Below are 26306 nucleotides of genomic sequence, written 5' to 3'. Positions count from 1 at the left end.
AAATAGCAGTCCCAGCAGTAAATACACTAGAATATTGGAAGAGGTCCAAATGGAAATCAGTTAGGATAGTTTAAAAGTCGGGGCAGTTTGCATCCATGGTGTTTGAAAACAGGTGTCATAAAGCCTCTCTCTAACAATGGTAATGGCTTAGCATTTATCAAACATTTTCTGTATGTCACACACTGTACTTATCACTATATCTGTTTCCTCATATAATTCTTATAAACCTAAAGAAAAAGATTTCTCATCTTCATTTTACAAATAAGGAAACAAAGTGAGCAGTTGAGGGTCATGCCTGAGTTCACAGAGCTGGTAAGAGATTATTAGAGATTTCCAGAAGATTCATAGACATATAGATAGATAGATTAATAGATAAACAAAGATTTATTTTAAGCAACTGGCTTATGAGTATAGGCAGTGACATGTCTAAAATCTGTTGAGCAGGCTGGAAATTCCTGCAGGACTTGATGCAACAGCCTTGAGTCTGGAGGCAAAACCCCTTCCATCTCAGAGAACCTTAGTTTTTTCTCTTGAGGGCTTCAACTGATTAGATTGGGCTCACCCATCTAAGGGGCTTCCCAGGTGGCTTTAGTGGTAAGGAACTTGTCTGTCAATGCCAATGCAAGACACGTAAGAGATGCAGGTTGATTCCTAGGTCAGGAAGATCCCCTGGAAAAGCAAATGGCAACCCACTGCAGTATTCTTGCCTGGAAAATCCCTTAGACAGAGGAGCCTGACAGGCTGCAGTCCATAGGGTCACAAACAGTTGAATACAACTTAAGCAACATAGCTTGTTACCACCCATTTAATGGAGAGAAATCTTCTTTATTTAAAGTTTAATGGTTAAAAGGTGAATCAGATCTAAAAATTACCTTCACAGTAACATCTACTGGTATTTGATAAAATAACTGGGCAACATAACCTAGCCAAATTTAACATAAAACTATCACAAAAAACTAAGATCATGGCATCCAGTCCAATCAGTTTATGGCAAATAGATGGGAAAACAATGGAAACAGTGACAGATTTTATTTTCTTGGGCTCCAGAATCACTGTGGTCAGTGACTGCAGCCAGGAAATTAAAAGATGCTTGTTCCTTGGAAAGAAAACTATGATAAATCTAGACAGCATATTAAAAAGTAGAGACATCATTTTACTGGCAAAGGTCCACATAGTCAAAGGTATGGTTTTTATAGTAGTCATGTGTGGATGTGAGAGTTGGACCATAAAGAAAGCTGAGTACTGAAGAATTAATGCTTTTGAACTGTGATGTTGGAGAAGACTCTTGAGAGTTCCTTGGAAAGCAATGAGATCAAACCAGTCAATCCTAAAGGAAATCAACCCTGAATATTCATTGGAAGGACTGATGCTGAAGCTGAAGCTCCAATACTTTGGCCACCTGATGGGAAGAACTGACTCATCTGAAAAGATCCTGATGCTAGGAAAGATTGAAGACTGGAGGAGAAGGGGATGACAGGATGAAATGGTTGGATTGCTTTATCAAGTCAATGGATAAAAGCTTGAGCAAACTCCAGGAGACAGTGAAGGCCTGGTGTGCTACTATCCATGGGGTCACAAAGAGTTGGACGTGATTGAGCGAATGAACAACTGAGACCTGGAGATTGAACAACAAAAGAGACCTGGAATTTGAATGTTGGTCTGTCTATCTCTAAAAAGTATGTGGTAAGCCATTGCATGATTCTCCATCTCAGAAAATAGTTTGCAATCTCAAAACACCTGTAACCTTTCAGAAAATGGCTTGACATCCCAAGACATAAGTTTTCAAGAAATTGGGAGGCCGGGGGAGAAGCTTAACTATTAAAAGATGTGAAAAGAATAGAATTGAGAGTTGGACCAGTGGAAAAATTGTCAGGATTAAACTAGACAGAGGGCTTCCCTGGTGGCTCAGACATGTCCATAATGCATCCATGGACAAAGAGTCAAACATACCTGAGCGACTCTCACTTTCACTTTCAAGCTAGACAGAAACTGCTATGGAGCTCATGCCAGGAGCTGGGATGTTGTCAAAGTCTGGCTCAGGAATAAGCTAGTAGTGGGTAAGAGAGACATGAGTAGGGAAATGGTGATTTCCTCCTCCCACTCACCCTAGAAAAACACCACAGGAAATATTTTGACTCAGTTGAAAACAGGAGTAATTTACTTCATGGGTACCGTTTTCACCTTCACAGTTATGAGTGTGTGTGTTACAGTGTGTGTATTTGTACGTGTGCCTGTTTTTTTATTCATTCTATGATATTGATTGTCATCATCTGACTTCTTTACAGATTCTCAAACTTTATGCATGGGAACCCTCCTATAAAAAGAAGATTATTGAAATTCGAGAACAGGAATTGGAAGTTCAAAAATCAGCTGGGTATCTTGCTGTATTTTCCATGCTAACTTTAACTTGTATTCCATTCTTGGTGAGTGTGTATATTATTTCCTGTTTTGATTTTCTAATTTGATTTGCATATTTGCCTTCAAATTCCCTGGAATTAAGGTTTCCGAAGTGAAGTCTTCTATATCTAAATTTAAATGTTCAAAAAATGCAGTCATTAATCTGTAGAGATGAGAGAATGAAAGTTTTAAAGATGGGGAAAATTTTTTGGTGCATTTTCATTGGTCTGTATTTTTTGTATTTAATCAGATTTTACATCTTTGTAAATTTTTCATAGATTGAACACATGCCATCCTCAATCTTAAAAAATATAACCTATATTTCAGAGTTCCTTTTCAGCTCGATTATTTTTCTTGATTAACCCCTTTTAAGCAAGACTGAAAGGCACACTACGTAGAGTTGGAAAGGGACGTTACATTTATTAAGCATTTCTACTGTGTATCAGACAAGTTATATGCATTTTATTTCTTTCTTGCAATAATAAGATATTACTTTTCTCATTTCACAAGAGGAAATGGAAATAGTTTGGAAATATCCTCAAAGTTATAGAACTAGTATTTGTAGGTGAATTGATACAAATTGAAGTCTCTTTCTTTCTGTCACTTCATGCAAATATTGGGAATCTCATGCTATTTAAAGAGTATAAATTGCCTTGAGATATTGAAGCAGTGGCTGGAAGCCAAAGAATAAGAAAACTATGTATAACTGAAGGATCAATTTTAGCCACTCTCAGTAGTGATGGGATCAGGAAACATTCTATATGTCTCCCCTGTTGTTAATTTAAAATATTATTATTTTTTATTTAAACAAACATGTGGATATTATGAAAGTAAAAGCAATATTTACATTTGGAATACTTTAGTAAAAATAGCCAGGAAGCATTTGCTTAAGACAGTCTTATGTACATGATAAATAGTCAATACAGTCTCATGCATAAATGAATTTTTCTGCCTTTTCTAAATGAAACTTATGCAAGTAAATATAAATCTTACTAAGCATGATTTATTTATACCTTCTTCAGTTAATATTAAGACACAGAGAAAGTAAAATTTCTGCATATGAGACAATAGGTATGCATGCATCACTGGAAAAAATTTACATAAAACTCCATTTTGAAGGAAAAAATGAACTGCTGTATGTTTTAAATGGTGATAATTACTTCAGTGAAAATGTGCCATGTCAAAGAAGGGCACTGGACCACATGTTCGTAGGATGTCATTATCTAAGATACTTAATCGTATGATCTGTACTAAACATTTATTTCATATTCTTCAGCAATAGTACTAAATAGTACCAAATTTTGGTAAACAACAACAATAAAGGTTATTGAAGATTTCTTTCCTAATTTTGAGTCTGTATTAATAATTGCACATTGGAGAAAATTACATGTCTGCTTTTAAGGTGTCCCTGGCAACATTTGGTGTCTATTTCTTACTGGATGAAGAAAACATTTTAACAGCCACTAAAGTGTTCACGTCTATGTCTTTGTTTAATATCTTGAGGCTTCCTCTGTTTGATTTACCGATGGTGATCTCAGCTGTGGTCCAGGTACATCCAAATTATCCTTAAACTGAGAATCATTCCTCTACTGAAATCTTTAGTTTTGCATATTTCATTTCTTAATCTTTTTTTAAATTTTGTTTTCTGTAGTTGTTTTATGCTGCTTTCAAAATTTCCCTAAATTAATGAGCAATAGAGAATATAATCGGAGAAGGCAATGGCACCCCACTCCAGTACTCTTGCCTGGAAAATCCCAGGGATGGAGGATCCTGGTTGGCTGCAGTCCATGGGGTCGCTAAGAGTCAGACATGACTGAGAGACTTCACTTTCACTTTTCACTTTCGTGCATTGGAGAAGGAAATGGCAACCCACTCCAGTGTTCTTGCCTGGAGAATCCCAGGGACGGGGGAGCCTGGTGGGCTGCCGTCTATGGGGTCACACAGAGTCGGACATGACTGAAGTGACTTAGCAGCAGCAGCAGCAGAGAATATGATAGAATGAAAAGAATCATGTCTTCTCTGCCTGTGCTTTTCATCTATAAAAATGACTTTTAAGCATTTCAACATGTGACATTGTTTTCTTTGCTAAGTGTTAGTTCTCTTGTTTAGCTTTTTAAAATTTGGTGTTTGACACTATGCCACCAAAGGGTTTATTTTCTGTTTTCAATTGAAAAATTTTAGGTAAGTGATTTGTACAGTACTAGGTCTGAATTTTCCCAGGGTTCAGCAAAACTTCATCTGTGCTGAAAGAATAAACTAGGGAAAAAAGTGCACTGATAATGTCAGTCTGCCAACCAACCTTGTATGAGGTATCTGGTTTAGCCTGCTTTTATTGTAATCTCCAATGACTGAAGCCTCTTTAGATGCTATGATGAGTAGAAGGCAGCTAAAACCATAGGAAATCCAAAGAAGTGAGTTCTTTTATCCCTTTACCCCTGCTGCTGCTGCTAAGTCACTTCAGTCGTGTCCGACTCTGTGCGACCCCATAGACGGCAGCCCACCAGGCCCTACTGTCCCTGGGATTCTCCAGGCAAGAACACTGGAGTGGGTTTCCATTTCCTTCTCCAATGCACGAAAGTGAAAAGTGAAAGTGAAGTCGTTCAGTCGTGTCTGACTCTTAGCGACCCCATGGACTGCAGCCTATCAGGCTCCTCCGTCCATGGGATTTTCTAGGCAAAGTACTGGAGTGGGGTGCCATTGCCTTTACCCCTAGATTTTCTCAATTAAAAATTTTCAATATCAAGTTTGGATATTCACCCATCAAAACTTTTTCAAGTCTGGTTTCATAAACAAAGTGAATTTTTGCTTACTGGAACTAGCTCTTTGATCTAAGAACTTTTCCTTTTAATTTATATAAATTGAGATATAGAAATTATATCTGAAGAGTAACATAATTCTATAATAAATAGCACTTAAGCTATTTTTGTTCCATAATACTGTTTTTATATTCTTTTGCTAATAATCACCAGCAGAGGGCATAGAAGTACTATTGATGCTTTTAACACATTTCACAGCACACTTCTCTTAAAAAAAAATTCTTAGAAAAATAGTTCTGTTTTGCTTTTGAAATTATATTCTAGCTAAAGGTCTGGTATCCCAGAGTGTTTTCCAGTTCCTAGTGGTATGCTAGTACTGTCACTAAACAGATGAGAACAATTGTCAAAAAAGAAAAGAAAAGAAAACAACCTTGCATACTGATATGACACACTTGGTAAACAAAATCACAGCTTTTAATTATATCTTATCCATTAACAGTAGACACATCCTAACAGAAAGTGAATAAAAACGTACTAGAGGTTTCATGCAAGTGAGTGTCAGGAGAAAAATGATTCTATTTATCCTATCTGTAGCAAAACATTCATAGCTATTCTATTAGTTAAATGTTACCATTGCCAAAACTGCTATTTTGTTTATGCTCACAAGCAGATTTCATTCAACCAACCTGAGGTTGCTCTTAAAAACTAATTATTCTATGATTATTAATTAATCAGTTATCATGTTTTTGCTAGAATGTTAAGGAGAATTTTTGGTTTCTAACTTCTCGTGTTTTCCTGCATACATATATTTGTTGTGATTTTTGATTCTTGAAACTTCTTTTTCTTTATCGATGGACTTATTTATAAACATTCAAACAATGCAAATCATGCTTGCTGAATATTTATATCAATATCTCCAGTTTACATCAAAAACTTTAAGATGTTTTTTAGTTTAACTTCTTCTTGAAACCCAAAAATTCCATCTGCGTTTATTTTGATAGACAAGAATATCACTGGTTCATTTGGAAGACTTTCTCAACACTGAGGAACTTCTTCCACATAGTATTGAAGCAAACTACATAGGAGGTTAGCAGTTCTTTTTTGTGTTTAATATTTATTTGACTTCTGGGCTGAAGACAATTGATTCTAAAATACATTTCTGTATTTATTTTTCTTCCTAGATCATGCCATTGGTTTTATAAATGCTTCCTTTTCCTGGGATAAAACAGGGATTCCAGTATTAAAAGAGTAAGTCATGATTTGGGGAAAATTAAAAGCAAAACAAAAAAATTAGCATAGATTCTATCATACTTCATGTGTTTATTTTTTAGAGGTTTTAAGCAGAAGATGAATCTATTGGAATTTGTAAGATTTTTTTAAAAACCTCTCACTGCATCTTTCATCTTTATGATTGTTTTACAATCTTTTTACCCCCTGTTCATTTCCTCTATTTTCTTTGCAGCATTTACTGCTTGCATTTTGAAAGGTTGGGTGTTTGTAGAATAATGTAGGACAATGTGAATAGCAGCAATTTCAAGGATGATGCCCTGTATATAGTGACTTGTGATACAGTGACTTTTCTGGGAATATACATTAAAAACAATTATAACAGAACTTCCTATATCATCTCTTTCTTTATTTGTTGTGCAGCTTGAACATAAAGATTCCAGAAGGAGCTTTAGTGGCTGTTGTAGGGCAAGTTGGGTCTGGAAAATCATCTGTGCTTTCTGCAATTCTGGGGGAAATGGAGAAACTAAAAGGAATAGTCCAAAGAAAGGTAAAGTCAACAATGCATTCTTTGCACATCTCCTAGTGTAATGGACTGCAGCCAGCACATCGTTAGTGTCAATAAGAATTTATCAAGTTGAATTGAAGAACGAAGTATTTAATGAGCATTTCTAGTTTGTAACAAACATTTAAATTTCCACAGAAATTGATTAGCTATGGATGGATTAGTCAGAGCATTCTGTCATCCATATACTTCAGCAAATCATTTAGGAATGCTTATGGTAATTGTTTGATGATATTAACTAAATTGCAACCAATTATGGAGAAACGAATGTAGTTTATAATATAATTTGATTAGGTTTCTAATTATCATTCATTGCAATGTTTCCTAAGTAATTACGGCCATTCCATTTCTAAGAAATGGTGTAGTTGCTCACAAGAAGGATCTCTGACCTAGGAAAACCTCAGGAAAATAATAATTATGAATAGCTTACATTTAAATTTCAGCTTTTGGACTATGGAGAGGTCTACTTCCATCCATTTGTTCTATTCTTAAAGGTCAATAGGAATAAGAATTCAACAAGTTCTTCATCAGCTATTTCTTTTTTGAAGTACTAGGCTACCAATGAATTTTTCCTTAGACCTAACTATCTAAGAAGGTAAAATATTACCTAATCACTCCTTCTCACTTCTGACAAGATGGAGAGGCTCTATGGATATGAAACTAGTGTCTTCACAGTTTTTTATTTTTTTTCTCTAGGAAAAATCAACTCCAGATCTTTTTATTTTTGTTCATGATATATCATTTCCTTGTGTCTATATTTATTCTCCTCTGGAGAAGGAAACCTCAGCCCCCTCCAGTATTCTCGCCTTGAAAATCCCATGGACAGAGGAACCTGGTGGGCTATATTCCATGGGGTCGCAAAGAGTCATTCTAGGTCTTTAGTGATTAATTGGTAAAGAATCCATTTACATTGCAGGAGTTGTATTTGGGTTCCATCCCTGAGTTGGGAAGATCCGCTAGAGAAGGGAATGGCAACCTGCTCCAGTATTCTGGCCTGGAGAATTCCATGGGCTTTGTAGTCAGACACAACTGAGCGACTTCCAAGTTCAAGTTCAATTTCATGTCTTTATATCTTTCCTGATTCCAGGTTTTTAGTGATTAATTTTTTATTTATTTTTCTCTCATCGATACAGTTTCTTAGTTTGGAATCAAGCATACTTTCAAGGACTTTTTCTTTGACAAGATTACACTTAATAAATACCACTACTTTTAACTTAAAATATACTATCTTTTCTCCTTATGTTCTCTTTAATGACAACAATCAGCCATTTCTCTGGTGATCAAGATGGCTATACATTTTCCTAGCCCATATCAGTTCAGTTCAGTCACTCAGTCGTGTCCAACTCTTTGCGACCCCATGAACCACAGCATGCCAGGCCTCCCTGTTCATCACCAACTCCCAGAGTCCACCCAAATCCATGTCCATCGAGTCGGTGATGCCATCCAACCATCTCATCCTCTGTCATCCCCTTCTTCTCTGGCCCTCAAACTTTCCCAGCATCAGGATCTTTTCCAATGAGTCAGCTCTTTGCACCAGGTGGCCAAAGTATTGGAATTTCAGCTTCAACAAAGTCCTTCCAATGAACACCCAGGACTGATCTCCTTTAGGATAGACTGGGCGGATCTCCTTGCAGTCCAAGGGACTCTCAAGAGTCTTCTCCAACACCACAGTTCAAAAGCATCAATTCTTCAGCGCTCAGCTTTCTTTATAGTCCAACACTCAACATGACAACTGGAAAAACCATAGCCTTGACTAGACGGACCTTTGTTGGCAAAGTAATGTCTCTGCTCTTTAATATGCTGTCTAGGTTGGGCATAACTTTCCTTCCAAGGAGTAAGTGTCTTTTAATTTCATGGCTGCAGTCACCATCTACAGTGATTTTGGAGCCCAAAAAAATAAAGTCTGTCACTCTTTCCCCATCTATTTGCCATGAAGTGATGGGCCCAGATGCCATGATCTTCGTTTTCTGAATGTTGAGCTTTAAACCAACTTTTTCACTCTCCTCTTTCCCTTTCATCAAGAGGGTCTTTAGTTCTTTTTCACTTTCTGCCATAAGGGTGGTGTCATCTGCATGTCTGAGGTTATTGATATTTTTCCCAGCAACCTTGATTCCAGCTTGTGCTTCCTCCAGCCCAGCATTTTCCATGATGAACTCTGCGTATAAGTTAAATAAGCAGTGTGACAATATACAGCCTTGATGTACTCCTTTTCCTATTTGGAACCAGTCTGTTGTTCCATGTCCAGTTCTAACTGTTGCTTCCTGACCTGCATACAAATTTCTCAAGAGGCAGATCAGGTGGTCTGGTATTCCCATCTCTTTCAGAATTTTCCACAGTTTATTGTGATCCACACAGTCAAAGGCTTTGGCATAGTCAATAAAGCAAAAATAGATGTTTTTCTGGAACTCTCTTTCTTTTTCCATGATCCAGCGGATGTTGGCAATTTGATCTCTGGTTCCTCTGCCTTTTCTAAAACCAGCTTGAACATCTGGAAGTTCACGGTTCACGTATTGCTGAAGCCTGGCTTGGAGAATTTTAAGCATTACTTTACTAGCATGTGAGATGAGTGCAATTGTGCAGTAGTTTGAGCATTCTTTGGCATTGCCTTTCTTAGGGACTGGAATGCAAACTGCCCTTTTCCAGTCCTGTGGCCACTGCTGAATTTTCCAAATGTTCTGGTATATTGAGTGCAGCACTTTCACAGAATCATTTTTCAGGATTTGAAATAGCTCAACTTGAATTCCATCACCTCCACTAGCTTTGTTCATAGTGATGCTTCCTAAGGCCCACTTGACTTCACATCCCAGGATGTCTGGCTCTAGGTGAGTGATCACACCATCGTGATTATATGGGTTGTGAAGATCTTTTTTGTACAGTTCTTCTGTGTATTCTTGCCACCTCTTCTTAATAGCCTCTGCTTCTGTTAGGTCCCTACTATTTCTGTCCTTTATTGAGCCCATCTTTGCATGAAATATTCCCTTGGTATCTCTAATTTTCTTGAAGAGACCTCTTGTCTTTCCCATTTTGTTGTTTCTCTCTATTTCTTTGCATTGATTGCTGAGGAAGGATTTCTTATCTCTCCTTGCTATTCTTTGGAACTCTGTGTTCAAATGGGCATATCTTTCCTTTTCTCCTTTGCTTTTTGCTTCCCTTCTTTCCACAGCTATTTGTAAGGCCTCCTCAGATAGCCATGTTTTTTTTTTTTTTTTTGCATTTCTTTTTCTTGGGGATGGTCTTGATTCGTGTCTCCTGTACAATGTCCACGAACCTCCATCCATAGTTCATCAGGCACTCTGTCTATCAGATCTAGTCCCTTAAATCTATTTCTCACTTCCACTGTATCGTCATAGGGGATTTGATTTATGTCATACCTGAATGGTGTAGTGATTTTCTCCACTTTCTTCAATTTCAGAATGAATTTGGCAATAAGGAGTTCATGATCTGAATCACAGTCACCTACCAGTCTTGTTTTTGCTGACTGTATAAAGCATCTCCATCTTTGGCTGCAAAGAATATAATCAATCTGGTATCAGTGTTGACCATCTGGTGATGTCCATGTGTAGAGTCTTCTCTTGTGTTATTGGAAGAGGGTGTTTGCTATGACCAGTGTGTTCTCTTGGCAGAACTCTATTAGCCTTTGCCCTGCTTCATCCCGTACTCCAAGGCCAAATTTGCCTGTTACTCCAGGTGTTTCTTGACTTCCTACTTTTGCATTCCAATCCCCTATAATGAAAAGGACATCTTTTTTGGGTGTTAATTCTAGAAGGTCTTTAGGTCTTCATAGAACCACTCAACTTCAGCTTCTTCAGTGTTACTGTTCGGGGTATAGACTTGGATTACTGTGATATTGAATGATTTGCCTTGGAAACGAATAGAGATCATTCTGTCATTTTTGAGATTGCATCCAAGGACTGCATTTCGGACTCTTTTGTTGACCATGACGGCTACTCCATTTCTTCTGAGGGATTCCTGTCCACAGTAGTAGATATAATGGTCATCTAAGTTAAATTCACCCATTTCAATCCATCTTAGTTCACTGATTCCTAGAATATCGATGTTTACTCTTGCCATCTCCTGTTTGACCACTTCCAATTTGCCTTGATTCATGGACCTGACATTCCAGATTCCTATGCAATATTGCTCTTTACAGCATCGGACCTTGCTTCTATCACCAGTCACATCCACAGCTGGGTATTGTTTTGGCTTTGGCTCCATCCCTTCATTCTTTCTGGAGTTATTTCTCCACTGATCTCCAGTAGCATATTGGGCACCTACTGACCTGGGGAGTTCCTCTTTCAGTGTCCTATCTTTTTGCCTTTTCATACTGTTCATGGGGTTCTCAAGGCAAGAATACTGAAGTGGTTTGCCATTCCCTTCTCCAGTGGACCACATTCTGTCAAATCTCTCCACCATGACCCACCCATCTTGGGTGGCCCCACATGGCCAGTAAGTATCCTTTAAAAATATAATAGTGTGATATATGATTTTATTGACATATTGATTTTATTTTCATTCAGTTTCTTTAATTTTCACAAAGCAACAATTGAGCATATACTGTGCGCCTGGCATAGTACCAAGGAAATAAACATGAATAGGATATGCTACTTTTATTAAAGAGTTCATAGTCAAGTGAGGGAGATACTAAGATCATTTACAATAAATATTTTGATTTTTGAAATGAAACAGTATAAAAAGCAACAAATTCTGCTTTTAAGAGTTAAAAAAATAATCAAAATAGGTAGCCTTTTATTTAATCTTGAAAAATGATTAGGAGTTGATCAAGATGAAACCAATATCAATTTTAAGTTTCACATGATACATACATGATAATAATAAACTTAAATTTTAAGGATCAGATTGAATAAGATAATGTGCGAAGACCTAGACTAGTTCTTGGCACAGAGTCAGCTGGCTCCCTGAGAGTTTTTATGGTTATTGTTATCTTCATTATGATTGTTGAGGGGCTCGTGGTAAGACTTAAAGATTATTTCTGATACTTTTGAGGATTCATAGTTAGGAAAGTGTTCATGGTGATAATAGAAACAATAACACTGCTATTACTAATCATAAAGTAGAGAGGACTCACTTTGTTTATATTAAGCTAGGGATGTGAAAGAGAGACAATATTATCTGTCTATATAACTGGCCACTTTGTTCTTTAGGAAGCTTATTAGTCTGGATCAGTGGCAAGATTTTAATTATTTAACATTCTGAATTATTCCACATTCCATACTCTCAGTTATTTCCTAAAACATGTCTAATCCTAAATTTATATTATCTGATTATCTCTAATTTAATAGTAATGGGCTTCCCTGGTGGCTCTGATGGTAAAAAAAAAAGTCTGCCAGCAATGTGGGAAACCCAGATTCAATCCATGTGTTAGGAAGATCTCCTGGAGAAGGGAATGGCAACCTACTCCAGAATTCTTCCATGGAGAATTCCATGAACAGAGGAGGCTGGAGGGCTACAGTCCATGGATGGGGTCACAAAAAGACAGACACCACTGAGTGACTGATGCTTTCACTTTCAATCATAATAATGGCATGGCCAACCTAACATTTAGTATTTATAAGGTGCTTTTGTTTACATCTTTCTGTTTCTCAAGGTTTCACATTCTCAATTGTTTGATGCATATCATTACAGTGTTCAAATTCTAAGATCCCCTATTCCCAGTATCAAAGGTTTATATCAGACATCATTCATGCAGCATATCCAGTATTCAGTGTTCTTTGATGGAACATCAGAGATTTAGAGTCCATTTTTGAATTAACCAAACTTCTATTGTAGTTATATTATTAAGAATGAAATGAAACAAATACACATTTTCATTTGTATGTGAGATGTAATGATAATACATGGAAAGTTTTACATCTCTGTGAAAATTTATCAACTCTTTTTCAGCTCCTGTTACACCAATACCTCAAGTCCATATTTCTCAATGTAGTATTTAGTTCCTATTTTATATTATACACCGTTTCCCCCTGTTCTGCATTCTTCTTTCCTGTGTTCTTCACCCTCTGTTCTCCTTATCTTGCCTGATGTATATCAAGTATTCAGAATCTCCATCACCTGAGGACTGATTTATTATGCTATCCTAATCAAGGTTATTCACTAAGTGAGGTAGTTCAAGAGCAATTACTTTTGTGTTCAAGATCAAGTCAGATCGAATTATATTATTTTGGCTCAAAATCCATTCTGTGTCTTACTTGCTCAACAAAGAAGAATTAAAAATTAATCTTTGTTCTTGAAAGCAGTTGGTAGAAATCAAAAGACTGGTAGTTATTTACAGGTCTATGTCAGAAAGTACTTTAAATGTGCAGTATTGTTAGAGTGAGGAATAATCAGAATACTCAAGTTGGTGTTTGGTTAGAGTCCATGGGGTAGATTGAAACGTGAGTCTCTAGTTCAAATACTGGGAGTCCTTTAGAAGACAAAGGTTAGTTAAAAGAATATTTCATGCATCAGAGATATTCAGGAATAATGTCAAGACATCAGATTATCAGAAAATGAATTTAAGAGCAGTGAGTTCATGGAAGACAAAGGAATGTGGTGTCCAGAGCCCCCTTCTAGGGGGCTTGCCACCAGCTTTGGGAGTACATCAAACACATTAGCACCTTCGTGATGGCCTGCTGGGCTCCAACCTTAAAGGCCAGGCCAGTTCAGCCTAACAACAGAATCCCTCTGCTGGGTAATACATTTCCACAGCTCTCTGGAAGATTGACCAAATCTTTCTTGGATCTGGGTCACCATGTGACCTACCCCTCTATCCAATCCTGCTTCTCCATTTCCTTTCCATAAGAAGTCCACAGGAATTCATCCCTCCAAAACAACTTGCACCCCAACTTCAGTGTTATGGGCCGAATTGTCTTCTCCCCATATTCATATGTCAAAGTTCTAACCCCCAATACCTAAGAATGTGATTGTATTTGGAGACAGGGTCTTCAAGGGGGCCATAAGTTAAAATAAGGTTAATAGGGTGGGCCCTTTGGCTGATATCTTAGGAGAAGAAATTAAGACACATACACAAAGGAAAGACCATGTGAAGACTGGGGAGAAGACAGCCATCTTCAAGCTAAGGAGATAGGTCTTAGGAGAAACCAACCATGCTGTCCTGGTCATGATGCCAGTTGTCTTACCATTCACATTGTGCACACTGTTCGTTGAACCCAGGGTAGGCAAGGTGCAAGCTAAGAGGCTGGAAGAAGATGCAAAGAGCTGTAGGAACTGCAGACATGTTTATTCTCTCCTGGCTGCCACAGCAGCCATGGCAGTAGACACTCTATTTTCTCTCCTCTCATGGCTGACCCAACAGACACAGCCGTGACACAGCAGTAATGCCACCACTTTCTAGGTGGAGCTCACATATCCCTACAGCACAAACAGCTTGTGACCAATCAAGTACCTCATGATGCGCATGTGCAGTGCTATAAATGATCTCAGCTGTTACATAGTCATTATTTACAAAATGTGGGGTGAGAGAGTCTGAACACACCATCTTGGCTAATTTACTCTCTCCTCACATGTGCCAACACCTTGATCTCAGAATTGTGAGAAAAAAAAAAAAATTCTATTGTTTAAGCCACTCAGTTCATGGTACCTTGTGAGGTAGGAAGAGCTGACTAGTAAACTCGGTGTCTGCCAAAAATCTCACAGGGACCTTTGATAGAAAGGAAATGGGTTGCCTTTTCTTTCTCCAGGGGATCTTCCCGACCCAGGGATCGAACCTGGGTCTCCTGCATCGTAGGCAGATGCTTTTACTGTCTGAGCCACCAGGGAAGTCTTGGTAGAAGCTACTTGAAAGGAAATAAAAAACACAAAGTAATTCATTTGAAGGGGCCTCTAATAAAAATACATAAGATTAAAATAGGACATAAGATTAAAATATATATGGAATATATTTACATTTAAGAAATAATCTATTTTTTTTTTTAATTCAATTTAAGGGGAGCAAAACCACAGACAAATATGTTCCCTTTATCTGGCACATGCAAGTTCTCCTTTTCCCCTGTTAAGAGTATTTCTTTTATTTATTTCTTTTTTAGGGCTCCGTGGCTTATGTTTCCCAGCAGGCCTGGATTCAGAATTGCATTTTGCAAGAAAACATTCTCTTCGGCTCTGTCATGCAGAAGCAGCTTTATGAGAGAGTTTTGGAAGCCTGTGCTCTCCTTCCTGATTTGGAGCAGTTACCAAATGGAGATCAAACTGAGATTGGAGAAAAAGTAAGGAAAATATATTTTATCCTATGTAGGAATAACATTCCAGTCAGCTACACTAATAAAACATCTATAGCCCTTTTCCTGAGGTCTTGAAGAGCTACACAACCATAATTTTTAAAAGTTATTGTAGAAGTCCTATGAAAGAGATGGCAGTATTAAAGATGAATAATTATTTTTTATTGACTACTTGGAAAGCAGATTAAAAATCAGCAGGAAATTCTGTTGTTAGTGTCTATACAGGGAGTGAAAGCCCACCAAGTGGATCATCAACGCTTTGCTTGGTTTCTGGTGTAATGCTGTTCACTGTCTAATGAGGGAGTAGTAGTTTTGTTTCTTGTGAATCTCTTGTGCACGAAGTCAAGCCTAGGAGAGTAGCAGCAGAGCCCCCGTCTCCAGTGGCGGCACCAAGACCAGGTTCCAACAACACTCTGAGACGATGCTGTCATCATGTACCTGTTCCATGCTCACACATGCTTCCTTAGGAGGAGCTTGTTTCCCAGAGGTCATATTCTTTGTTCTATTTATTTTCATCGAGTTAATGAATAGGTATCATGCTACCCAGTGTATTGTAGTTAAAAACAAAACAAAATAATATATCACAAGTCAAATAATGAACCCCGAGAGATTATCCCCAACCCTTGACTAAAATCTCCATTAATTAAACATGAATGCAAAAGCAGCCTCTGCCTACGATTCATATGTACTATGAAGATAAGTAAATAATCCTTAGTGTTTTGAATTTCTGAGAAGAGAGTTAGCATAACGTTGTTAAGCGTTTTTACCCTGGCCTCCTATTATTTGTCTTGTTATATAAATTGAAAACTATAAACGAAATTGTAGAAAGCGACAGTATTTAAAATCTAGGATGTACACTTTGCTGTACATCTGAAACTAACACAACGTTGTGAATCATCTATATTTCAATAAAATATAAAATCTAGGACAAGGTAGATCTTACCTTTTAACTAGACTTACATTGTTTTTATTCATAACCTGTTATTCTGCGGGGGTATGTTTTCAAAGTGTTAAGTAGATTTAATTTTTTGCAACCTCTGTGTTTTTCTGGCATCTTCACTATCCCTCTAGGCAATAGCACCATAGCTAAAATTATACAGAAATGCGACTTCTTCAAACTTGTTAATGCATGTTGAGCGTTTTGCTGATAAAGCCAATCTTTAATAATATGAAATAGCTAACGCATGCGTGCGTGCTCAGTTGCTTCAGTCATGTCTGACTCTTTGCGACCCTACTGTAGCCCACCAGGCTCCTCTGTCCGTGGGATTCTCCAGGCAACAATACTGGAGTATGTTGCCATGCCCTTCTCTGGGGGATCTTCCCTATCCAGGGATCAAACCAGCATCATTTATGTCTCTTACATTGGCAGGCAGGTTCTTTACCACTAGTGCCATCTGGGAAGATGGAAATAGCTAATTGTATGTAACTAAAAAATTAAAGTGGAAAATTCAAAATGTGAAATATAGACTTAATATAGTCCTTAAGTGTTATTACCACTTATAAATCCTGATTTTTATATTTTATAATTAAATTTCTCCCAATCTAATGATGTACCTTACAAATGTAATTGAGTATTTCGGAAGGAAATCTGTTTACAGCTGTTTATGGTCCATGAGTTCGCAAAGAGTCAGACTCGACTACCAACTAAAACAATGAGATGACAAAGATAATGAATGTAGGATTTTCTTCACCTTTATTATCTTTTTCTTTGACATAATTCAGTTGAACACAAATATTTATTAATCTGTTATTTGCCCGTTTTCTACAATGGAGTACATAAGGGTGAGCAAGAAAGCTATCACTTTGTCTTCAAGGGATTGGAATCAACTGGATCTCTGCCAGTGATGTTATCAATTGCCTTTACCAGTATTTATTTGGACACTATGTGCTGGGAGTGCAAGAATAAACTAGGTAGGAGTGGGTAGGAGAATGAGATGCTGACATGAGTATTGCTATTTCTAGCAATGGATGAGTAAACAGAAAACTATAAGACAAGAAGGGAGGGAAGGAATTGCTTTACCTGAAACTCTGGGTAGAAGATTGATTTCAAAGAGTACTTGCAGTGTGTAGCTTTTGAATTGCAAAGGGAGGGCGTGGGTACCCAAGCAGAGTGAACACTCTCTGTGTAGATAGGAAAAGGCAGGCTAGTCTGATTGTCAGTCAGTCACTTGAGGGCAGCATTGGGAGAGTGGTTGAAAGATGAGTTAATGCCAAAATCTAAGTGTCTTGGATTTCTATTAAGGAATTTGCTGTTGCTCATGAATAATGAGAAGAGAAAGATGTGGCTATCCAAGATTTCTAAGCAAGATGACATAATTGCTGGATACACGATGACAGGTCAGAGGATGGATTAGAGAGAGAAGTGATTGAGTGACGATAGCCAATGTGTGTTATATCTGTACTCAGTATTGGATTCATCCTAGATATTTTAAGCTCATTAAATGCTCATGACAAACCCATGAGTTGGAGACTGTTACAATCACACATACTCACAGATATATGTATCATATTACTTTGTTGTATTTATGTATTATATTACTTTGTATATATTTTTTTTGCTCTTGGCTCCTTTGCTAAAATATGACCTCCCCATGACAGAGGCTCAGTTTCATTTATCATTAAATCCCAAGTGCTAGCATAGCTCTCCACCCGGAGAAGGAATGGCAACATACTTCAGTATTCTTTCTGGGGAATTCCACGGAGGGAAGCAGGCTACAGTCCGTGGGGTCGCAAAGAGTCGGACATGACTGAGAGACTAGCACTTTCATATTCTTTAACAGCTCTCAGAATATATGGAGAAGGCGATGGCACCCCACTCCAGTACTCTTGCCTGGAAAATCCCATGGATGGAGGAGCCTGGAAGGCTGCAGTCCATGGGGTCACTGAGGGTCAGACACGATTGAGCAACTTCATTTTCACTTTTCACTTTCATGCATTGGAGAAGGAAATGGCAACCCACTCCAGTGTTCTTGCCTGGAGAATCCCAGGGACGGGGGAGCCTGGTGGGCTGCTATCTATGGGGTCGCACAAGGTCGGACACGACTGAAGCAACTTAGCAGCAGCAGCAGCAGCAGCAGAATATAGGAGATATTTGTTGAGCAGAGGGAAGATGAGAAAGGCAAAGAAGCAAAGGCATTTTACAATTATAGGGCACTGGTTAAGTTCTGTGCTGCATGGAGAGCTTTTAAACCAGATCTGTAAATACTAAATATAAAATAAATCAAGTAAATTGGGCCTGGCCACATAATTCTCCATACATGGCTGTACATGTCGATTCTAATTCTCACATAGAGTGATGTATATTCCTTATTCTTGCTTCTTAGAGTTGTACTTTTGCCAACAAGACTTGTAGTAATCTTTCTACAGAAGAAAATAAGACATGTTGATTACTGCTTTGATAATTTAGCTATTATTCTCAATTTCCTATATGTCAATTTAAAAATAATCAGCAGTGTCAGTATACAAATGACAGCCAAAAGTTTCCTTTAATATTCCAGAGGCACAACCTTTCAGAGGTAAGGAATTGGACATTTTTTTCCTCCATAACTGTTAGTATCTACTTTTTAAAAGCAAGCAATTAAGAGAAAGCAGATATATCTGTTAATTTACACAAATTAATGGCACTAGGAAATAGAGGCTTTCGGAATTTCAGGATAAAGAAAGGTTGAAATATCAATCCTGAGTTATTACCTTTCCCTGCTACAGAAGAGAATTTGGACATAACTAATGTGTTCTTTGGGGCCTCCCAGTTGGCTCCATGGTAAAGAACCTACTTGCCAATGGAGGAGACCTGGGTTAGATCCCTGGGTCAGAACGGTCCCCTATAGAAGGGAATGGCTACCCACTCCAGTATCCTTGCCTGGAGAATCCCATGGACAGAGGAGCCTGGTAGGCAATAGTCTTTAGTGTCGCAGAGTCAGACATGACTGGAGCGACTGAGCACACACTCATGCATGCGTATGTTCTTTGACATTTACACATTTTCCCTATTTTTTTTTCTCCTGCTTCATTTTCAGGGTGTGAATATAAGTGGTGGACAGAAGCATCGAGTGTGTCTGGCCAGAGCTGTCTACAGTGGGGCTGACATCTACCTCCTAGATGATCCCTTGTCTGCAGTTGATGTTCATGTTGCAAAGCAACTTTTTGAAAAAGTGATCGGGTCCTCTGGCATGTTAAGGAACAAGGTGGCCATAGCATCACATACGCTTTTGTGAGGGACGGGGAGAATAATCTACGTAGCACTGGGCCCCAGATTCTAATACTTTATTTGTTGATGCAGAGTAGTCAAATTTCACATAAAGAATGGGATGGTGTATTGCTCTCTCACAGACTTTAATGAACATTTTAAAATCTTTACAAGTTTACTCTACTTCTGTGATTATTACCTCATTGACTCGTACTGTGTTCAAAGGTGATTTACACATCAAAATGAGTGTTTTAAGTTTAGCTGACCATTTTTTTGGAAAAATGGAATTTTGTTGTATAGCACTTTTATGGAAAATAGTATTTATTATTTTTTACTTAAAATTAGATATTTTAAATATAACCTTAATAACAATCCAATTGTTCTGTGAAGGAACAAAGGAAAAAGGAATTAATATTTACCAAGTGCATATCATATTTGACATAGGTAAATATGACTAATTTGACACTAAATTAGTTCATTTAGTTCTTATAGCAAGTCTGAGATAAGCGTTATCAATACTCCTGTTTTATATATGAAGAAACTTGGAACTCATAATGACTTGATATAGCTTGCCCAATTTAAGAACCACAGAAATTTTTTTTTTTTTGGCTGTGCTGGGTCTTCACTGCTGTGCAGGCTTTCTCTAGTGGTGGAGAGCAGGGTCTACTCTCTAGCTGCAGTGCACGGACCTCTCATTACGGTGGTTTCTCTTACTGCAGAGCAAAGGCTCTGTGGCAGAGTTTCCGTAGTTACAGCACATGAGCTAATGGTTGTGGTTCTCAGCTCTAGGGCACAGGCTCAGTAGCTGTGGTACGCACAGGCTTAGCTGCTCCACAGCATGTGGGGTCTTCCCGAATTAGGGATGCAACCCATGTCTCCTGCATTGGCAAGTGGATTGTTTACCACTGAGCCGCCAGGGAAACCCCAAGAACCGCGGAGATTTTTAAAAGTCTCTCTGACTGCAGAGCCATATGCATGTATTCACATTGTGTGCTTATAGATTTATTTATACAGAGAATTCTGGAAAAAGTAAATGTATAAGATGGCAAAATAAATATTTATAATTTATAATAAATATAAACATATATTATACATTAATATACATTATATATAAATATAATTTATAATAAGTATAAACAAATGTCTTTACTTACTGAAATGAACCCAAGATAAATCTTCTCATTCAATTTAATGTATATTATATAATAATATGGAAAGATTTAAAAATAAAGACTACGTGTTATAACTTAAACATGTTTTTGTAACACTGCATGCATGCTAAGTTGCTTCAGTTGTGTCCAACTCTTTGCCATGCCATGGACTGTAGCCTGCCAGGCTTCTCTGTTCTTGGGATTCTCCAGGCAAGAGAACCCACTAGAGTGGGTTGCCATGCCCTTCTCCAAGGGATCTTCCCAGGGCTTGAACCCAGGTCTGTTGCATCTCCTGCATTGGTAGGCCAGTTCTTCACCAGTAGCAACACCTGGGAAGCCCCTTGTAACAGTACAGGACCTTCAGAAAAGGACGCAAGAATGACAGTTATAAGACTGTTGTTAATTTGTCATAAATTTGATTCATTCTTAATGAATGAAGAATACCTGAACTAATGGGGTAAAACATTTGCTGACTTTTTTTGTTTCTGTCAAGTAGTGTATCATCATTCACTGTGAGATATTTATGTGCTATTTTAAATGGGTGCCTCCCAAAAAGTATACTCTAAAATAGTAAAGACAAAAAATAATGATTGCAGCTCTCTTTTTTTAAATTGTATTTATTTTTAGTTGTGCTAGGCCTTCATCGCTGTGCGGTCTTTTCTCTAGCTGCAGTGCACGGGCCTTCTTACTGTGGTGGCCTCTCTTGTGGAGCACAGACTCTAGGGTGATCAGGCTTTAGTAGTCGCGGCGTGTGAGTGCAATAGTTGTGGTCCCCAGCTCTAGATCACAGGCTCAGTAGTTACGGCACATGGGCTTAGTTGCTCTTCCCCGACCAGGGATCGAACCCGTGCCCTACACGGTCAGGTGGATTCTTTACCACTGAGCCACCAGAGACGCCCTGAAGCTCTCTTTAAAATAGTCATTTTGACCATCCTTTGTAACCCAAGGAATAAAATACTCTTTTTCAGACTCGAATTTTAGTGACACACAACCTCACACTTCTACCACAGATGGATCTCATTGTTGTAATGGAAAGTGGCAGAGTAGCACAAATGGGAACATACCAGGAAATTCTGGCTAAAACCAAAAATCTCACGAATTTGCTTCAGGCCTTCAGTGAACAAGAAACAGGTGAGGACACAATTAAAAATAAGCCTAAGATACAGTGTGCTAACCCATTCTGAAAGCCCATTGATTGTCTGATTTCTTACTCTGCATTTTTATTCATTCATGATTATTAAGTCAGGAGCTGAACATCTTCCTTTCTCTAGAAAAGAAACAAATACTTTGGGACACATCAGCTAAAAATCAACCTCACATACGATTTTTAAGCAAAATGTTATTCCCCAGGATCAGTTTGTTCATCTATGAAATAAGAGATTAGATAATTTATAAACTCTACTGCAAGTTTAGAATATAATGAATCTAAACATTCTGCTTTCTTTTAAATTAGATTCATATCAAATAAATAATAAATCTTTAAAATGTATTATTGCATGTTGTGGGAGAGAGACAAACGAAAAGAAAATCTGAAGAATGACAAAGGGGAATAATTGTTGTCTAACTTTTACAAAGCAACAACTGAGTTTATTTACTACTAATTTTTATTTCTATAGTGTTAGTATTTTAAATTAAGATCCAAAGATGTTTGTATAAATGAAGCTGTTTGATCTTTTTGTAATTAGGACACAAGGATGTTTGAAATCTAGCATTAGTTTAATTCTAGAGATCGATCATTCTCTCACTCTGAAAACTGGATGTGCCATCATCTCTCTTCCCAGCTATGGATGGTTTCTCATATAGACCACCATCGGGATCCTTGTGCTATCCCTTTCTGGAACACCACTGAGAAATGACTATAAAATCAGTGGACTATTTCAAAATTCCAGGCTAAAAAGAAACATAGAGTTATGTCTTAGTATTTTCTGCATGAACTGTTATCTATTAATTCGCTTTACATTTTACCTGGATGTAAACGTCAGAAAGATATGAAACCAGTTCATAATAGGATCAGTGCAATTTAGTATTTGATTGTCATGAAATAAAAAAAAAGCCATTTTGCTGATGTTTTTTCCTATGCTAATACATTAGGTATGCACTACTTTTTTTTATTCCTTGTTTACACTCCTTTCTCAAATTGAAATGTTCTACATGTAGATGCATTCAGAAATATCTGATGCATCATCAGATGGCTGTGGTCATTCTTAGTAAGAGAGGCACCTTATCTTTTCTTAAGGGCTAGCAATTTTGGAAATGAGCCCTTGCCTACTTGGTCAGGGGCTAGAATGAGGATGCAGTCTGTCACTGTCTCTGTCCCTAGCACTTAGGTAGCCTCATGCTAGGCACGCCATAACTGTTAAACAGATGAATCTGCCTCCATTGCTTCTACCAAAAGTATGTCTCTTCAGAGTTAATGGAATGATTTGTAATGAGCCAGTATTGCTATTTATTGCTATGAGCCAGTATTGCTATTTATTTTAAAGATCACATGAAATATAAGTTACATTACCTTGGGAAATATAGCTTTAAAAGCAGGTAATATGTAAGTTTTAAGTTCAATATTTAATTTGCCATAAAATATGGAACACACTTTTGAAAGCTGTGGCTCTTGTTTAAGTCTCCAGTTTTGGAAAAAAACATCATTCCTTCCCAGCACTGATAAAACTTAAGTACACCAGTCCTCTGCGGTAACAAGTGGAAAATTTTCTTGAAGCTGGGCTGACATTAATAGATGTTACAATTTCACCATCAGAAATATGCCATAATTAGAAAAATGTAAATGGAACTGTTTTCTAATTACTTCAGTATCGTGTCTTCTCTGTTACAATTCAGAAAGGTGGTGAGTAGAGATCATTTTTATACTGGAAATACAATATGTTTTCTAAAGTGAATATTTCTGGGATTTTGATTTTTTGGATGCTGAGTAAAAAATATATGAAAGCTTTTAAAAAGCAGGCAAAATATTACTCATGATAATGCTAGATAGATATATGTAAAAGGTCAGCCATATATATTGTCATTTTATTACTGATTACACAGAACAGGGCAAAAAATAGATTAACTGATATAAAATTGATAATAAAACATCCCACCAAACAACTTCAAATCTAGTTACAGTTAGTGTCACATTCCTGCAGTTATTTCCCTTGGACTTGGGCCAGCTGTGTCCAGTCCTGTACTATGTCTCTGCTCTGCCTTTCCTCACTGCTGATGACTCACACACTTGTTCTTCTTTTCCTATCATTCACCCTCTCACTACCAGAGCTGATGACAGATAAGTAGAATCTATGGGCTTCCCTCATAGCTCAGCTGGTGGAAGAATCTGCCTGCAATGCAGGAGACCCCAGTTCAATTCTGAGTCAAGAAGATCCACTGGAGAAGGGATAGGCTACCCACTCCAATATTCTTGGACTTCCCTTGTGAATCAGCTGGTAAAGAAACTGCCTGCAATGTGGGAGACCTGGGTTCAATCCCTGGGTTGGGAAGATCCCCTAGAGAAGGGAAAGGCTACCCACTCCAGTATTCTGGCCTGGAGAATTCCATAGACTGTATAGTCCATGGGGTCACAAAGAGTTGGACACAACTGAGCGACTTTCACTTTCTTTCAAGTAGAATTTATATTATTATTTGGCTTGGATACATCAGATCTCTAAAAATCCATCCAGCTCTGAAAAATCTACAAGCGTCACCTCATGGGAATATTATAAAACAGAATCAATCAAGAGTTAGAGAAGACTTTATCAAAAAAGATGTGAAATACAAAGGTGAATTTACATATTTATATTTAGAAGTTTAGGCTCTTATCCATACTAATAATACTTATGATAGCTAGGATATCTTGGGTATTAATTTTGTCAGTATATTCACAAACGTTTTGCTTAAATCTCTCCCAAAACCTCCTGAGGCTGCATGGTCCTGATTTTACAAAAAGAATATGTATCTTGCACAAGTTAAGACAGGTGATAAATTGCAGAATTTAAATCCTTCGCTGCCTCTGTTTCATGCCAGAGGCCAATCAAGCTCTTATACATTATATCAAATTTGTAGGAACAAGCCCACTGACTTAGAATGAAAGACAGGAAGGAGTGTGTCAATCTTTCTCTCTCTCTCTCTCTCTCTCTCTGTCTCTCCCCCTCCCTCTTTGTCTCTTTGACAACTTTGGGCTTTAGGCAAGTCACTTGTCCTGAATTTTACTTTTCCCTGAAAAATATGGATAAGCTTACCTATTTTATTCTCTTTATCTTATCAGGTCATTCTGATGCTCAAATTGTACAATGTATGTGAACATATTCTGTAAATTGTAAATACATAAATGTAAATGTTTATCATTATCAGCTATGAAGATGAAAATGTGCCCTAGGCAGAAGAGGCTACAACATCCCCAAATTTTCATTCTGTGAGACATGGAATCCTGTGTTTCACAGAGACACTTGATGCAAATCAGATGCTTCCTTTAAGGGCCAAATGTTTACTTCTAGAAACAAAAAGCATAGAACGCATGTAGAGAGCTCAGAAATCTCCAATTCCTTCCTTTTAAAAATAAGAAGTCTGAAATTCAAGTATTATACTGTGAAAAAAAAGACAAAAATCTGCTGAACTCTGAGATGTTTCCCATGGAATTCACTAACAGAAGTTTGAACCTCAGGGCTTCTTCAGTGGCTCAGCTCATAAAAAACCTGCCTGGAGTTTAGGAGATGCAAGAGACAAGGGACAGATACCTGGGTTAGGATTATCCTCTAGAGAAGGAAGGGGCAACTCCCTCCAGTATTACTGCCTGGGAAATCCCATGGACAGAGGAGCCTGGCAAGCTACAGCCCATTGAGTGTCAAAGAGTTGGACACGATTGAGTGCACGTTCATACACACACAACTTGAACCTTATTCTTGTAGTTCTAGATGTGTGGCTTTGATTTGTGTAACCTGCTTTGATTTGTGTAACCTGCTTTCTCTGTACTTTTTATCTGTAAAATAAGGATAGTGTAGGATCTTCCTCATGGTTATTTTGAAACATTAGAGTTAAAATATGTAAAACATTTAGAATATTGCTGACAGATAGGAAGCTGTTGTTAGTATTGAAATTAGTAAGAACAAGACAGAGATTTGGGGAATTTACATTGTATTTTCTTAACAATTTTCACCATAATAGCATTTTACAATAATAAGATTTGATGATATACCATGTTTCTTTTAAATAAAATCATTCCACTTTGGCAAATATTAAACCCTTCTGTGGAAGATCCAAAACAACTTAGCACTCTCTCTAATGTCTAAAAAAGAATTTTCTGTAGGCTTTTTCATTATAGAATCTTAGTTTTATCAAGACATTACAGGACATTTTAGATGAGGGGGAAATACTGGGGAAAATGGAAGGGCTCCCAGTATACCTGCGAATCCAAAACACAAAGAATGATTTGTATAATCTTTCATGATATTTCTATTTTGTGCATTGGTTGCCTTTATGGATATAAAAGCACTCACCATCTTCTTCCCAGCTCATGCTTTAAAGCAAGTCAGTGTAATCAACTCCAGAACTGTACTGAAAGACCAAATCCTGGTGCAAAATGATAGGTGAGTATTAGGACGATACTCAACTCTTGGGGATTACAGACTAATTAATTACATTTTTAGCATTTAAAATGTATCCTATAAAAAAGGATCTATATGTTATGATGGATATAAAATGTACTTAGTGGTTTCCAAATTTTAAACTATAAGTTACATGGTTGTGTCGAAGTTTTTAAGTGAGATGTATGTGACTCAGTTTGGGAAACATAGTAAGTCTTAGTAATTTCTA

The 26306-nt window shown here is 37.5% G+C and overlaps 1 protein-coding gene across 4 annotated transcripts in view; it reads left to right on the top strand.

Moving 5' to 3' along the window:
• Nucleotides 1-26306, top strand: part of ABCC13 (ATP binding cassette subfamily C member 13) — a 101027-nt gene that overhangs the window by 39129 nt on the left and 35592 nt on the right. For 2 of the 4 annotated variants that reach the window (XR_009494779.1, XM_024993880.2), the window contains exons 8-16: nt 2286-2423; nt 3800-3946; nt 6155-6239; nt 6335-6401; nt 6804-6930; nt 14988-15164; nt 19193-19360; nt 21482-21644; nt 26005-26080. Coding sequence is in view for 3 of the 4 variants with exons in the window: in XM_024993880.2 (XP_024849648.1) it covers nt 2286-2423; nt 3800-3946; nt 6155-6239; nt 6335-6401; nt 6804-6930; nt 14988-15164; nt 19193-19360; nt 21482-21644; nt 26005-26080 (1148 nt within the window). In the remaining variant the exon portion in view is untranslated. The remainder of the gene's footprint in view (nt 1-2285; nt 2424-3799; nt 3947-6154; nt 6240-6334; nt 6402-6803; nt 6931-14987; nt 15165-19192; nt 19361-21481; nt 21645-26004; nt 26081-26306) is intronic. The other 2 variants (XM_024993887.2, XM_024993883.2) reach the window with 2 other exon arrangements.

This window comes from Bos taurus, chromosome 1 (genome assembly GCF_002263795.3).
Source record: "Bos taurus isolate L1 Dominette 01449 registration number 42190680 breed Hereford chromosome 1, ARS-UCD2.0, whole genome shotgun sequence".
Classification (NCBI taxonomy): domain Eukaryota; kingdom Metazoa; phylum Chordata; class Mammalia; order Artiodactyla; family Bovidae; genus Bos; species Bos taurus.
The sequence above is the reverse complement of the archived record's forward strand: the minus strand, read 5'-3'. Positions and strand labels throughout refer to the sequence as shown.